The sequence below is a fragment of the Oncorhynchus kisutch genome, linkage group LG18, assembly GCF_002021735.2.
Source record: "Oncorhynchus kisutch isolate 150728-3 linkage group LG18, Okis_V2, whole genome shotgun sequence".
Taxonomy (NCBI): Eukaryota; Metazoa; Chordata; class Actinopteri; order Salmoniformes; family Salmonidae; genus Oncorhynchus; species Oncorhynchus kisutch.
In genome coordinates this window covers 47,762,627-47,779,761 of record NC_034191.2, presented here as the reverse complement: position 1 = coordinate 47,779,761, position 17,135 = coordinate 47,762,627, and the positions used below count along the sequence as shown (strand labels likewise).

The 17,135-nt window shown below is 42.2% G+C and overlaps 1 protein-coding gene across 2 annotated transcripts in view; it reads left to right on the top strand.

The window, feature by feature from the left end:
* The first annotated feature begins 6,005 nt into the window (after window positions 1-6,005).
* The window catches only part of LOC109908813 (nuclear receptor-binding protein 2-like), a 75,502-nt gene continuing 64,372 nt past the window's right edge, over window positions 6,006-17,135 (top strand). The window contains exon 1 of one of the 2 annotated variants that reach the window (XM_020507524.2): window positions 6,006-6,629. In XM_020507524.2, the coding sequence (XP_020363113.1) occupies window positions 6,510-6,629 (120 nt within the window). In that variant the 5' untranslated portion in view covers window positions 6,006-6,509. The remainder of the gene's footprint in view (window positions 6,630-17,135) is intronic. The other variant, XM_031796198.1, reaches the window with a different exon arrangement.

Sequence of the window (17,135 nt, the reverse complement as noted above, 5' to 3'; positions counted from 1 at the left end):
TATGGCTACTGTAGAGGCATCCGAGAAGATGTGTAGCTCTCTTCTTTGAGTGGTAGACAAGGAGACTGGGATGTAGGTCCGCTGAATATTCATATGTTCCAACTCCATCAAAGATTCCTTCCACATTTTCCATTCCTCTTCTTTTTCTGTGGGAAGAGGGGCATCCCACTCACTCTGATCAGAAGAGAGTTCTCTGATTAAGGCTTTACCTTGCATTGTTATTGGAGCCACGAACCCAAGGGGGTCATAAAGACTATTCACTGTGGACAGGATGCCTCTCCGCGTAAAAGGCTTCTCATTGTGGGACACCTGGAATGAGAAGCTGTCTGTTTCCAGGTTCCAGGAAAGTCCCAGACTCCGTTGAAAGGGGAGAGGATCCACTCCTAGGTCCAGATCTTTTAAGTCTTTCGCACGGTCCTCCATAGGGAAGGCTTCCATAACTGTTTTGCTATTGGATGCAATCTTGTGTAGTTTCATGTTGGACTCCGCCAACATTGCTTGTGTTTTTCTTAGAATGTTGACAGCTTCTTCTGTAGTAGCTACTGATGTCAGACCATCATCGACGTAGAAGTTCCTCACTACATATTGCTTGGGTTCTGACCCATGTTCCTTCTCACCCTGTAGCGCTGCTCGTCTCATGCAGTAGATGGCTACGGCTGGTGAAGGGCTGTTCCCAAATACATGCACTTTCATCCTGTACTCGGTTATGTTTCCATCTGGGTTGTTGTCTTCATACCAGAGAAACCTTAAGTAATCTCTGTGATCCTCACGTACACCAAAACAGTAAAACATTTGTTGCACATCTGCTGTTAGTGCAATGCAATCCTTGCGGAAACGCATTAGGACACCCAAGAGTGTGTTGTTTAAGTCTGGACCACTGAGCAGAACATCGTTAAGTGACACGCCTTGACACTTAGCACCGGAGTCAAATACTACTCGTATTTGTTCAGGCTTTTGTGGATGGTAAACACCAAATATGGGCAGATACCAACGTTCTTCGTCTCCCTCTAGTGGCTGTGAAGGTTCGGCTTGGTCGTTATCCAGTATCTTTTGCATGAAGTCAATAAAATGACGCTTCATGTCAGGCTTTTTGTCTAAAGTCCTGCGAAGTGATGTGAGACGGTTCATGGCCTGCTCCCTGTTATTAGGAAGGCGACGTCTAGTGGGGCGAAAGGGTAGTGGAGCCACCCAGTTGTTTCCATCATCCTGGAAAACCTGTTTGTCCATAATGTCCAAGAAGGCTTTGTCCTCCACTGATGGTGCTGGTTTATCATCGTCTTGTGTTTTGTCGAACACGGAACATCCCAGGCTGTCTGTGTTCACAGTTGTGTTTGGATCTCTCAAGTGCACTGTAGAGGGAGAGATGTGTTTCTGAGCTACGCTGTTGTAGTTCTCTTTCACCTGTATGATGTCAGGGCAAGGGCTCAGATAGGATGTGCGACCATTTTGAAGTATGTTTGTCCTGAACACGTTAACATTGGCTGGTCGGTGAGCCGTTCCCAGACAGACCTCACCTACGATGACCCACCCGAGGTCGAGTCGCTGTGCATAAGGAGTGTCGTGGGGCCCATTGATTTGCTCTCGTACCTTGTGTACCCTTAAGATGTCTCGTCCTAAGAGCAGGAGGATGGGAGCGTCTGGGTCCACAGCTGGAATTCTGTCCATAACTGGTTGCAGATGGGGATGATGATACGCAATGTCGGGGGAGGGAATCTCCATCCTATCGTCTGGCATCATATCACACTCTATCAGGGTAGGGAGAGTGAGCTGCATGTGTCCATCTATAGACTCCACCATGAAGTTGACGGCTCTCCTGCCTGAAGTCTCTGTTACCCCAGAACACGTCTTCATGGTGTATGGAGCAGAGTTGTCATTGATGTTGAAGAGACTGAAAAACTCTGTCTTGGCCAGAGATTTGTTACTCTGTTCATCAAGCACTACATACATTTTGACAGCTTTCTCTCTTTTCCCAGCCGGATAAGCTTTGACTAGGCATATTTTTGAACATGATCTTGGATTGACTCCCTCACCACAGATCTCTGTACACTTTGAGGTGACAGATAGAAGAGCATCATCACCTTGCTCCCCGCCATGCTCTGTCTCTGCTGTAGCGGTGTCTGTATTTGTAGGGGCTGGGCCTGGATGCAGAGCAGCAAGATGCCTGTCGCTGTCGCACTCAGAGCACTTGATTGAAACCTTACAGTCTTTAGCTCTGTGCTGAGTTGACCCACAACATCGGAAACAAATGCCATTGTCTTTGAGATATGATTTGCGCTCATCTAGAGTTTTGTATCTAAACCCACGACACCTTTTAAGAGGATGAGGCTTGTTATGTATTGGGCAGTGACGGTCAGGGTTTTCAACCTTTGTCTTACTGGGTTTGGTTTGGTGGTCTGAGGCCTCAGATGACACATCTGTCTTGTATACAGTCACAGGTGTCTTGCTGCTGTACCTGGCAGGTTTCTCACTTTTCATGGACACCTGGTTAGTTGAGGTGTAGAGGGTGAAGCTGGGGTCATTTCTAATTTTTTGCCTGGTTCCTGATGAATCTCGAGAAGAACGAGAATGGTGGGAATGCTACCCGATAGTCCTCCTTATATTTGGATCCCTGTGCTATCCATTTTTCTTGTAAACTGAATGGAAGTTTCTCTACAATAGGGTTTACCCCCCGAGATGTGTCCAGATAAGCGAGGCCTGGAAGGTACCCTTCTACTTTAGCACACTCCAGTTCGAGAAGAATGTCACCTAGTTCTCTTAGTTTGTGATTGTCTTTGTTAGCCAGTTTTGGAAAATCATCAATTTTCTTCAACAGTGCATTCTCGATCACTTCGGGTGTACCATAGCACTCTTCTAGTCGTTGCCAGACCATGTTAAGTCCTGCTGTTGCATTGAAAATATGGACAGATCTAATTCTGTTTGCTTGCTCAGACGACTCTGCCCCTAGCCACTTGGTAATTAGATCTATCTCTTCCCTGGCTGATAAATTCAAGTCTCTGATCGCATTGAGAAAGGATGCTTTCCATGCCCAATAATTTTCAGGGCGATCATCAAACTTCAGGAGTCCGGAACTCACCATCTCACGTCGTAGGAGGTACTTGGTGAGGTCTGGTGCCACTTGTGACTCAGGGAAGTTGTGTGTGTGTGACTGGAAGTGGGCTTGCTTTCCATTTCCACCATGCTGCTGTTCATTTCTTTTGAACGGAGAGTCTCTGCTCGTGTTCTGTTGTTTGCTACTTTCTGGATTATGGCATGTAGCTGGGTCAACACTAAGCTCTTGTTTCTCCACTTCAAATGGAAGTTCAGCACAGTAGGGCCTAGCATGTTGTTGCACATACTCACATGTACGTTGGACTGGACTTAAGGGCTGTGTCCCTGTGTCTAGTTCTTTGCGAAGCTCTCTGCGTTCTGATCCTACAACTTCTTCAAAGGCTGCAGCTTCAGCCAACGCAGCAGCAGCTGCTCTCTCAACTTGGAGAACATATAAACTTGCCTCGAGGTCAGCTTTTTGCTTCAACAAGCTGGCCTCTATTTCTGCCTTTTGTTTCATCACAGAAGCTTCCTTCTCAGCATAAGAGACTTGTGCTGAGTCCGCCTTGGCGCGTGCTTTGATGGCTGCAGAACTCGCGGTTGAGGATCTGCTTGACTGTTTTGATGACCTTGATCTTGTAGATTGAGACTTGGTCTCTTCCATCTCTCTCTGTTGAACACCTGGCTCTGGTTGTTGCATCATAGACTCCTGGTCTTCCCTAGGAAGAGAGGCTTTGTTTGCTGATGAACGTAGAAACAAAACCACCGTGTGTGGTTATTTTTGAGCTTGAGCCCGATGTGATGATGTTTTTTCACTATTCTGTCCTTGAGTTGTGTTCCCATGCAAAACTAGACAGATAGCTAACAACTAAGTCTTCAATAAAACTCCCAAGGCGTGACATTTCTTGAATGAATATATTGAAAACGTTTATGTTGTGAAACTGCAAAATACAGAAAAGAATATACTTTAGTATTCAATTCACACCGACATACTGTAGCTGTACATTAAACATTTGAAGTTGCATAAATACAAAGCACGTGCTAAGGTACCATGCATCTGGCATGATGCCAAACCATATAGCTAATTGTTACTCATATGGTAATTGGCTCCTTTCATTACTCTAATGTACAAACATTTATGTAGAATAACAAAGCATATTACACTAGGAACAGTAACAAAACTACAGTATTGTATATTTTACAATTCGTTTGCATGACGCACGAGCAAAGTAATACAGCTAACGACATACATTTAAAGGCATTGCAATTTGTGAGTAAATGCAACCAATATTGATATGTAAGCAACTCTATCAATAACAAGATTATCATCATTAGCTAAATGCTTGAATCGAACTTACAAACAAATATTTCCAAGGCTGAAGCGTGACAAGAAATAACCGAAAGACCTGCACCGTAGCGTTGTTTGTAGCTGCTTCTATGCGTGCAAAACGAATTCTGTACTTCCTGTTTGCGTCGTCTTTCTAAGTACCAGAAAGCGCCACTAGGGGGCAAATAACACCATTGAACACAATGAAAATCCAATTTAACCATTGTAATAAAATAATCTGTTACCTTCTAACAGGATGGCAGCACATGCAGCGTCGTAGGCGTACATTTGACTTTATTTTCAAATGACACCAAAAAACAACAAAACACGAAACAAACGTAAAGCACTGTAGCGCTAAACAACAACTATACAAAGACAAGATCCCAAACTAGGGTGGAAAACAGGCTGCCTAAGTATGATTCCCAATCAGAGACAACAATAGACAGCTGCCTCTGATTGGGAACCATACCCGGGCCAACAAAGAAATTGAAAACAAGAATGCCCACCCAAATCACACCCTGTCCTAACCAAATAGAGAAATAAAAAGGCTCTCTAAGGTCAGGGCGTGACAAAGGTGTGGACTCCAGCCGCAAAACCTGACTCTATGTCCGGTTTCCGGGGGCTCCGGACCATAGATCATTGCCGGAGGAACCGGACCGTATATCGTCGCCAGACTGTAGATCGTCGCCAGGGACTCCGGACCGTGGATTGCTCTGGTTTGAATCATGTTGTTCGAACTGGCGAGAGCTTTCCGAGCTTTCCGTTAGCTGATGACTGCTAGCAGTGGTTTGCTGACTGATAGCTGGTAGGTAGTTAGCTGGCTAGCTTCAGTTGAGGGATTCCAGATCCGAAGTAAATAGAAATACTTTAGGAATAAAAACAGATCCATGCCACAATGGGTGAGGTGGGTTGTAGGAGAGTATTTAAAAGTTGAGGTTTAGGAAAATATTTTTAAAAGATATGCGAAGAAAAAGATGTAAAAGATATATACAAGGGACACGACAGGACAAAGACGTCTGACTGCTACGCCATCTTGGATTCAATCTGCTCTGACTCTTGTGCAGCACAGATGATCTTAAATAAATGTATGTCTCAGAGCAGACAGGATGTATTGTATGAGATTTTGCAGTGCTTGTATGGGGTGAAACAGGTGGAGGTATTTGGGTAACAGCTCATGTGGGAGAAGAGGGGAATGAGGATGTGGATGTTATCGCCAAGCAGGCTCTTAAACATCCTAATGTTGAGATAGAATTATACATCCGTAAAGTAGAAGCCAAGGGGTTAATAAGAACAGTGGTTAAAGACAAATGGCAAGAGTTGTGGAACAGGGAGAGAAAGGGAAGACACCTGCGTAAGATCATTGTCAGGAGGAGATGGAGACAGTGGAACATGTTCTATTTCAGTGCCAGAAATATGTGAGGGAAAGAGAGCGATTGTTATTGGATTTGAGGAGTAACGGGGTTGAAAAGCCAGGATTAAGTGAACTGCCGGGGAAATCTTCGGGAGTTGTAGTATTTAATTATGTATTTTCTTTTCTTCTGGAGATTTGATTATTGGGTAGGATTTAGACCTTCACTGTATGTGGTCCACACTCCAGTCCAGCTGGTGGCGATAGTTCCACTTAAAGTTGGTTGCCAATAAAAGTCACAGAAGAAGAAGCGAATTAACCAACAACAACAATGACGCATGGTGTTAGGAGATGTAAAAAAATATATACTTTATACGGTCAATGGGAGAGATAATTAACGAAACAAAAGGAGGCAACGGAAGAACAACTTTTTTCCAAAATATTTTTTCCATACACATGATTTGGCTCTTCATCTGTGAATACGGATAGTAAAGGAGCATCATTTCGCAATCTATTTTGCATGCAGTTGAGCGCGCAAACTGGACTATAATATTTTCTCTCGGTTAACCTAATAACACGACTATTATATCATTTATTGAAGCTTTTTATTTGAACTTTATCAGGCATACATTTTGAAGGTGTTTTAATGAAACCTTTATTTTGGACTGCTACGGTTTACCCCTGTGCTCACAGCAAGATGTGTTGAGCTCTTTACTATAGCTGTGTCGTCAGGGATTCTAGACTGCATAGACATTGCGCTACATTCGAGTGAAACCAACTGGGAAATAACAATAAATACGGAATACAATGACTATGTCTGTCCCGGAGAGCAATTCAGGGTCCGAGGGGAAGGAGGAGGAGAGTGAAGATGAGAGTGAAATCCTGGAGGAAAGCCCATGCGGTCGCTGGCAAAAGCGAAAAGAGCAGGTTGGTCTATGTTTGGTTGCTCCGGTGGCAGCGATTCAACTTGTGGGATACACATATTGACAGTTAAAGGGGAGACAAGAAAAACATAATTCTGTTTGGAGCATGATTGCCTGGAACATTATTCCCTGATAGGCCTATAACGAATCTAATAATCATTGGGGTTGGATGGTGATGCCTGTCGGATGGTGCCTTCCTGTCTGTACTCTGTATTGTAGCAGCAGGTACAGCCGATGCATTCCATAGTAGTGGTAGGCAACGATATTCACCTGCGGCCTTATTTTATGTAGTAATGGATGGTCAGGGGCCAGAACATAGCCACAATGCCTAGTCTACTCCACCCATGCTGTACCAAAGATTTCCAGCGCACAGCTTTAACCAACTACTGTAGGTATGTTGGTCTATTGTACTTTAAACAATGTGTTTTCAGGTTGCTTAGGATTCAAACCTGGGTCAGTAGGTGCCCAACATAACACCAGGTGGCGGTGTGTTGGACACAGTCACTCCTATATAGAGACGGTCTGTCTGCCTGATTTTGCAAACACGGTCCTGTTTTATTAATGGCTGTGCTGATCAATGGGCAGCTTATTAACGCCTTCAAATGAATATGTAGCTTAACATTGTGTGTATTTGTATTTATTTTTTCAGTAAAGATGGTGACGCTACAATAATACACATTTACTGTAGGCCATATCTAAAAATGCATACAATGATCTATACACTTTCCATGACAGACTGATCAGATGAATCCAGGTGAAAGATATGATCCCTTATTGATGTCACTTGTTAAATCCACTTCAATCAGTGTAGATGAAGGGTAGGAGACAGGTTCAATAAGTATTTTTAAGCCTTGAGACATGGGTTGTGTATGTTTGCCATTCAGTGTGCGAATGGACAAAACAAAATATCTAAGTGTCTTTGAATGGGGTATGGTAGTAGGTGCCAGGCACACCAGTTTGAGTGTGTTTCGTACTGCAATGCTGCTGTTTTCCCGTGTGTAAAAAGAATGGTCCACCATCCAAAGGACATCCAGCCAACTTGACACAACTGTGGGACTCATTGGAGCCAACATGGGCCAGCATCCCTGGGGAACACTTTCGACACCATGAAAAATCTATGTCCCGACGAATTGAGGCTGTTCTGAGGGCAAAAGGGGGTGCAACTCAATATTAGGAAGGTGTACCTAATGTTTTGTGTGTGTAGAAATATACACATACACAGAACAAAAATATGAATGCAATTGTTTTAGTTTTTTTCCCCCCCCAATTTCGTGAAATCCAATTGGTAGTTAAAGTCTTGTCCCATCGCTGCAACTCTCGTACAGACTTGGGAGAGGCGATGGTCGAGAGCCTTGCATCCTCTGAAACACGACCCTGCCAAGCTGCACTGCTTCTTGACACTGCTCGCTTAACCTGGGAGGCCAGCCGCACCAATGTGTCGGAGGAAACACTGTACAGCTGCCTATTGAAGTCAGCGTGCATGTGCCCGGCTGCCACAAGGAGTCGCTAGAGCGCGATGGGACAAGGACATCCCAGCCGGCCAAACCCTCCCCTAACCCGGACGATGCTGGGCCAATTTATCAACCCTGGTATTTCTTTATACAACTTTTCAAATATACATAACCAGCAGTTTACGGTCTAGCTACCTGTATACTTACCACCACTGCACTGGGGACCAACAAACTCCAACCACCTGTTCTGCATGATAGGGTCTTTTGGCAGGGCATTGCAAACCATAGTTGGTCAATCCTTATAGGGCTGCAATCTTTTGCATTGGGGGCGATGAAACAACGGAGCCCCATTCAACGAAGGGAAGCGAATTAGAAGGGGTGATTTGCACTTGGAGTTTGGCAAAGGGGGGCATAATTTCTTTGACATAATCGTAATCCAAACCCAACCTTCATTTACTCGTTGTGACTTACTGATGTTCCAAACTCCGTTTTAGACAAGACTGACTTTATGAACAAAATGAGCTTATTTACACTTTGTAGTCAATTGACATTAGAATGGATGCTTCTGACTCAAATTGATTCCCCCCCAGGCCTGTTTTTAAAGGGATTCGTTGGTTTTAAGGGGAAGTCTCTAGTTAAAGGTGTATTATACAACATTTCCACATGCAAAGCCTGATTTAAAAAAAAATGCAACCGAAGTCTATCATTGGTAGTGCTATTGTAACCTTTATTTTCGACCTCTGCACACAGGATTCAGTGCAGAGGTGCTGTTTGTTTACATGTAACTTTAGCTAGTAATTTGTCTTCTCAGCAGTTTGAGTTGTGTTCTGTCTGACAGTGAAATATGGCTAGCTCTTACCATAGCTTGGAGTAGCTAGCTGTCTAGTGTTGCAGAAGCCCATTGCATGCATTGTAAGGTAGCAGCGTGACAATTTGACCAAAGTACAGCGTGTCCCACAAAGTGTGTGTGTGTATATTTATATATATACACACACACACGTGTATTATATGTATGTATGTATGTATGTATAATATATATATGTATGTATGTATAATATATATATATATGTATAAAATATATATATATATATATATATATATATATATATATATATATATATATATATATATATATATATATATATATATACATACATACATACATACATACATACATACATACATACATACATACATACATACATACATACATACATACATACATACATACATACATACATACATACATACATACAGTGCCTTGCGAAAGTATTCGGCCCCCTTGAACTTTGCGACCTTTTGCCACATTTCAGGCTTCAAACATAAAGATATAAAACCTGTATTTTTTTGTGAAGAATCAACAACAAGTGAGACACAATCATGAAGTGGAACAACATTTATTGGATATTTCAAACTTTTTTAACAAATCAAAAACTGAAAAATTGGGCGTGCAAAATTATTCAGACCACTTTGTAGCGCCACCTTTTGCTGCGATTACAGCTGTAAGTCGCTTGGGGTATGTCTCTATCAGTTTTGCACATCGAGAGACTGACATTTTTTCCCATTCCTCCTTGCAAAACAGCTCGAGCTCAGTGAGGTTGGATGGAGAGCATTTGTGAACAGCAGTTTTCAGTTCTTTCCACAGATTCTCGATTGGATTCAGGTCTGGACTTTGACTTGGCCATTCTAACACCTGGATATGTTTATTTTTGAACCATTCCATTGTAGATTTTGCTTTATGTTTTGGATCATTGTCTTGTTGGAAGACAAATCTCCGTCCCAGTCTCAGGTCTTTTGCAGACTCCATCAGGTTTTCTTCCAGAATGGTCCTGTATTTGGCTCCATCCATCTTCCCATCAATTTGAACCATCTTCCCTGTCCCTGCTGAAGAAAAGCAGGCCCAAACCATGATGCTGCCACCACCATGTTTGACAGTGGGGATGGTATGTTCAGGGTGATGAGCTGTGTTGCTTTTACGCCAAACATAACGTTTTGCATTGTTGCCAAAATGTTCAATTTTGGTTTCATCTGACCAGAGCACCTTCTTCCACATGTTTGGTGTGTCTCCCAGGTGGCTTGTGGCAAACTTTAAACAACACTTTTTATGGATATCTTTAAGAAATGGCTTTCTTCTTGCCACTCTTCCATAAAGGTCAGATTTGTGCAATATATGACTGATTGTTGTCCTATGGACAGAGTCTCCCACCTCAGCTGTAGATCTCTGCAGTTCATCCAGAGTGATCATGGGCCTCTTGGCTGCATCTCTGATCAGTCTTCTCCTTGTATGAGCTGAAAGTTTAGAGGGACGGCCAGATCTTGGTAGATTTGCAGTGATACTCCTTCCATTTCAATATTATCGCTTGCACAGTGCTCTTTGGGATGTTTAAAGCTTGGGAAATCTTTTTGTATCCAAATCCGGCTTTAAACTTCTTCACAACAGTATCTCGGACCTGCCTGGTGTGTTCCTTGTTCTTCATGATGCTCTCTGCGCTTTTAACGGACCTCTGAGACTATCACAGTGTAGGTGCATTTATACGGAGACTTGATTACACACAGGTGGATTGTATTTATCATCATTAGTCATTTAGGTCAACATTGGGTCATTCAGAGATCCTCACTGAACTTCTGGAGAGAGTTTGCTGCACTGAAAGTAAAGGGGCTGAATAATTTTGCACGCCCAATTTTTCAGTTTATGATTTGTTAAAAAAGTTTGAAATATCCAATAAATGTCGTTCCACTTCATGATTGTGTCCCACTTGTTGTTGATTCTTCACAAAAAAATACAGTTTTATATCTTTATGTTTGAAGCCTGAAATGTGGCAAAAGGTCGCAAAGTTCAAGGGGGCCGAATACTTTCGCAAGGCACTGTATATATATATATATATGCAATGAAAATTGGTGGTCAGCTAGCGTGAAGGGTGTCTTTAGTTGCAAAACTTACCGTTATTTTCCAGTTCCTTTAAATGTTGAGCTTGAGGTGATTTCACCCTCAAGCTACTAGAGAGTGTCTGAAGTTGGGGGGTGTCAGATGTTGGGGGAAAATGAGCTAACTAGCATTCAGCTGACTAGTGTTAGCTAGCTACAGAGGCTAGCTGCTGGACTTTGGGCAAGCAAGCTCATATTACCGAGCTACCTACGTAGTTAATGAAAATATTTGTTTGCATTTATTGATTACCCTCAGCTTGAATACCACCATATAGCTAGCTAGCTACAGTAGCCTAGGTTTGTTCATATACACTTATTATGCCTGGCAGCCTGGTGCAAACAGCTGTACTGTTGGGCAGCAACTGAGTTGCTGGTCCCGGATTTAGAACTGAGCTTCGGCTAAAAAAAAGATGTTAGCATTGTTAGAAATGCTACAAAAGTTAGCACATAGTTGGTTCTTAATAGACAGAAATGAGCACTTGAGAGCGATAAATTAGAAGTGTAATCAAAACTGTTGCACCTCCAAATGTATGCAGTCTGAAAGGTGGCAAGTCTAATGGTCACTTTATGGACGCTTTAATCTTGTTCTTATCCAACACGTAGATATTGAGCCAGGTTGGGGCAAGACATCTTCTTTTTTTTCTAATGCTAAGGACCCAGTATGTGGTTCTCGGTAATGGCCGGACTGCTCATGACAGAGGCAGGGAGTGTGTTGTGTACTTCCAATCAAGGTGATTTGTGAATTATCATTGACATTGCTGTCATATTGGCTTAGTTATGATGGTAGGGAGATTTTAATTGAACTTTGAGCATCAATCAATCCCTACTTATTTTAACATTGAGCATCAATCAACCCCAATCTTGACCGGTGCGACAATAATAATCTGTGCACCTGCCAACTCTCCTTCAATTCAAAGTTCAATGCCAACTCTTCTTCAATTCTGGAAAAAACTTCAGAGCGAACGGAACAGCACACCTCTGTCTTACGATATGTAGGCCATGTATCTGATGCTGTCTGGCAAAAAGAGGAGTAAACTCTTTTTGGCCAGACAGCATCAAATACATGGGCTACACATACATGTCCTCTGCCTCAACGACGATGGCAGTGTAATCAGCAGCACCTGTCTTTTTCCTAACAAATGCATCGACTTAGGACATTTTTCAGTTAAAAATAAGTCTAGTTTATTTTTCCTTTTCTCTGCCCCGCTTTGAAAGTGCCTCACTGCTGCAGCTTAAGTTCACTAAAAGTCACGTTTCCAATCCTATCGCGGGAAATAATGCATGGTAACTCTGTCAGGGTGGAATATTCCATTATTGTGAACCAGTCCGTGGGTGATTAATGACACTTGTTTCTACTATTATGAGAAACTTGGTTCATATAACACATTTATTACACATCTATAAGCATTTCATGAATGTGGTTTAACAGGTCCCAACCGCATAATGAAAGGTTAATGAAAAATATCCATAGCATATCTATAGCACTTTCATGTCATGCTATGCAAGAGCTCATATTTAGATATCTTAATAGATGCATCATTATAATGAGAGCGTAGTGTCATCATTATGGCTGTTCTCACAAGTGTGCTTCTGCCATACAAGTGTTAGTAAAAATGCCAAAAGGCCAAATGACATTTAGAAAATCATGCTGATATATAGCCTGTATTACCCCCATTCTCCCCACCTGCTGGTATAGGCCCGTGACTTACCTTATTCTTCTCTCTGAGGCCAATGGTGCATGAAGATCACCACAGGGTTGAATCCTCAGGGTACATTTTGTTGAATAAAATTGTGTAGTTTGAGGATCATCGACTCATTCGTAACTCATTAACAGACCTCCACCACATCACAATTAGGCCTAAGTTGGGTCTATGTATGTGAAGGGCTTTCCAAGAAAAACTTCCAAAATGACTCATTTGAGGTAGAAAGTTAGAGCACACAACAACAAAGTAGGGATTGGTTTATTTTATCTCACTTTAGTCCAGTGGACAGGATTCGAACAGGTGACATGACCTTGAATATCCCTTTGAGCATGGTGAAGTTATTAATTACACTGGATGGTGTATCTATACACCCATTCACTACAAAGATGCAGGCATCCTTCCTAACTCAGTTGCCAGAGAGGAAGGAGACCATTGAGGGATTTCACCATGAGGCCAATGGTGACTTTAATACAGTTACAGAGTTTAATGGCGGTGATAGAAGAAAGCGAGGATGGATCAACAACCCTGTTCTTACTCCACAATACTAACCTAATTGACATGGGTGAAAATAAGGAAGCCTGTACAGAATAAAAATATTCCGAAACATGCATCCTGTTTGCAACAAGGCACTAACGTAATACTGCAAAAATGTGTCAAAGCAATTCACTTTGTGTCCTGAATACAACGTGTTTTGTTTGGGGCAAATCCAATACAACACATTACTAAGTACCACTCTCTAGGGTTGGGCGGTAGCCAGATTTGCATATTGTCATACCATCCTTCTCTCATCCTGAGATTTACAGTATTACGCAAAAAACGCCCATTGGGCGTCTTACCAGAATGCTAACAAAAATAGCACAAGTAATAGCGAATTTCCATGGAGGCTGCTAGCTAAATATGCTAACTTAAATAAACAAATTGCAAAGACAGGTGATCCAGCTCATAAAGTTATACATATACAGGTAGGAGCTATTGAATGGCATTTTCTGTGAGTTTGGACATATACAAGCGATGTGAATGAGAGACATTGTGCAAATGAACAAAGTTTTGATGTATGCTTGTCTGAAGGAAGAACAGTACTGGCTCTGCAGCAGCATCTATACACTCGCTTTGACTGTTTGGAGTATTGAGTTTGGTCTGCCTGCTCTGCTGAGAGAAGATGGTGGACGTGTACACCGGAGAAGATGGGGGAGGAGCAGACTGGCTGAGAACAGAGAGGAGAAAAAACGCAAGGAAATCAAAAGATAGCAGTGGCAGCTATACAGATAACCCTCTGCTGTGTTAGAGATGGCCTTTGGAGGAGTTAACACAATATGATGCCCCGTCACCTTATTAATTCAGCCACTTACTTAGATAACTAGCAAGTTAAACTTAGGGGGTCACATTAATGCAGACTTCTTAATTTTTCACACAGGAAATCTACACAGAACTAAAATTATTCTTATTGTAACTTCTGCTCAGCATCAGACAAATTTTGTGCTTCATTTGCACTTTTCCACTTGGATGAGAATTCACTAAGGGCATTCTATCAGCAGACAGTGCTCTGACTGATGTGTAGCTACTTTTCTCCGGTGCTTTTATCAGTGTGCCCGCCTACTTTTCTCAGGTAAAATGCCAGCTTAAACAAAACATTGGGAAATGTAACTGGCCACATTTTTTCTGAGTGGCCGAGTTAGATTTTATAGCAGATTTAAGTCAAAACTATGGCAAGACCCGAAAATGGTTCAATAACAATGATCAACAACAAATTTGACAGAGTTTGAAGAATTTTGAAAAGAATAATGGGTAACAATGCTAGTGTGGAAAGCTCTTAGAGACTTACTCAGAAAGACTTCCAAAGATGATTCCAAAGGTGTCTGCCAAAGGTGATTCTAACATGCATTGACAGGGGGTTGAATACTTAGGGTTTCCCAAACTCAGTCCTGGGGCCCGCATGGGTGCACGTTTAGGCATTAGCCCTAGCACTACATAGCTGGTTCAAATAACCATTTCATCATCAAGCTTTGATTATTTGAATGAGCTGTATAGTGCCTGGGCAAAAAACAAAACGTGCATCTATGGCGGGCCCCAGGACCGAGTTTGGGAAACCACTACTTCTCTACTAAAGAAAATTCATGTTAAACAAATGTTAGAATCTAAGAAGATAATAATGATATGGTTCAAGGTAAATGGCAAATTACAGCACAAAATAATGCTAATAATAAGAGAAATGGTGTGTCTTGTTAATAGGGGTAAAGGTAAGTATCTGTCGTTCTACCCCTGAGCAAGGCAGTTAACCCACTGTTCCCCGGTAGGCCGTCATTGTATATAAGAATTTGTTCTTAACTGACTTGCCTAGTTAAATAAAGGTAAAATAAATAGGCAATGTCAAAATATTCAGGTGATATTTGGGTGTCTTTGAATCCAGAGACACATCAAATCTATGCAACGACATTATAGAAATGAGGATAGTGAAAAATCAGAGTTTAGCCTCTTAGCATCCAGAGTGTCTAATGATTATTTTCTTACATTGTTGTGTCTCAATGGGCCACTAGGCTATAAACAAGAGCTAAATGCAATGGTCAGGTCACTCTGAGGAAGATGTCAGCTTGATGTCGAAACGTCAGTCGCCTATTCACATCCTGTACAATTGATTTATTTTCGCTCACTTTAATCCATCTCAGCTTTTTTGTTGTTGAGTGCTCCAACTCCTTTCAACCTCAAATTAGTCCTTTTGGAAGTGTTTCTTTGTAAGCCCTTCTCATGATTTTAGTAATTTTGGTATTGAACACCCCTCCTTTCCCTTTGGTGGCTGAAGCGCAAAAGGCCCACCTGAACTCTGGTCTATGTATACATTCTATGAACTCAAAGGAAAGTCATCTATTTTTCCATTCATAAAGCATTTATATTTAAGCATTTAATGGTAATTATAGATCAGTGGCAGTTTGCATTTAAAGGTCAATGTATGAATTCTATGCAGTCAATTTAATGTAATTTCTAATACCTTATTTACGTACGTTTTCAGACCCTTTTCAATGAGACTCGAAATTCAGCTCAGGCGCTTCCTGTTTCCATTGATCATCCTTCAGATGTTTCTACAACTTGATTGGAGTCCACCTGTGGTAAATTTATTGGACATGATTTGAAAATGCACACACCTGTTTATATAAGGTGCATGTCAGAGCAAAAACCAAGCCATGAGATCGAAGGAATTGTCCGTAGAGCTCAGAGACAGGACCGTGTCAAGGCACAGATCGGGGTAAGGGTACCGAAACATTTCTGTAGTATTGAAGGTCCCCAAGAACACAGTGGCCTCCATCATTCTTAAATGGAAGAAGTTTGGAACCACCAAGACTTTTCCTAGAGCTGGCTGCCCGGCAAAACTGTGCAATCGAGGGAGAAGGACTTTGGTGAGGGAGGTGACCCAATGGTCACTCTGACAGAGCTCCAGAGTTCATCTGGAAAGGGGAGAAACTTCCAGAAGGACAACCATCTCTGCAGCACTCCACCAATCAGGCCTTTATGGTAGAGTGGCCAGACGGAAGCCACTCCTCAGTAAAAGGCACATGACAGCCCACTTGGAGTTTGCCAAAAGGCACCTAAAGGACTCTCAGACCATGAGAAACAAGACTCTGGTCTGATGAAACCAAGATTGAACTCTTTGGCCTGAATGCCAAGCGTCACATCTGCAGGAAACCTGGCACCATCCCTACGGTGAAGCTTGGTGGTGACAGCATCATGCTGTGGGGATGTTTTTCAGCGGCAGGGACTGGGAGAATAGTTAGGATCGAGGGAAAGATGAACGGAGCAAAGTACAGAAAGATCCTTGGTGAAAACCTGTTCCAGAGTGCTCAGGACCTCAGACTGGGGCGACGGTTCACCCTCCAACAGGACAATGACCCTAAGCAGACAATGTAGGAGTGACTTCAGGACAAGTCTCTGAATGTCCTTGAGTGGCCCAGACACAGCCCGCACTTGAACCCGATCGAAAATCTCTGGAGAGACCTGGAAATAGCTGTGCAGTGACACTCCCCATGCAACCTGACAGCTTGAGAGGATCTGTGGAGAAGAATGGGAGAAACTCCCCAAATGCAGGTGTACCAAGCCTGTAGCGTCATACCCAAGAAGACTCAAGGATGTAATCGCTGCCAAAGGTGCTTCATCAGTACTGAGTAAAGGGTCTGAATACTTCTGTAAATGTGATATTTCAGTTTTTTAATACATTTGCAAAACAACTGTTTTTGTTTAATCATTATGCGGTATTGTGTGTAGATTGAAGGGGGGGAACAGTTAAATAAGTTTTAGAATAAGGCTGTAACGTAACAAAATGTAATGTAACTTTCCGTATGCACTGTAAATAAGGTATCTGTTTTTTATTTGGAATAAATTTGCAACAATTTCTAACAACCTGTTTTTGCTTTGTCATTATTGGGTATTGTGTGTAAATTGATG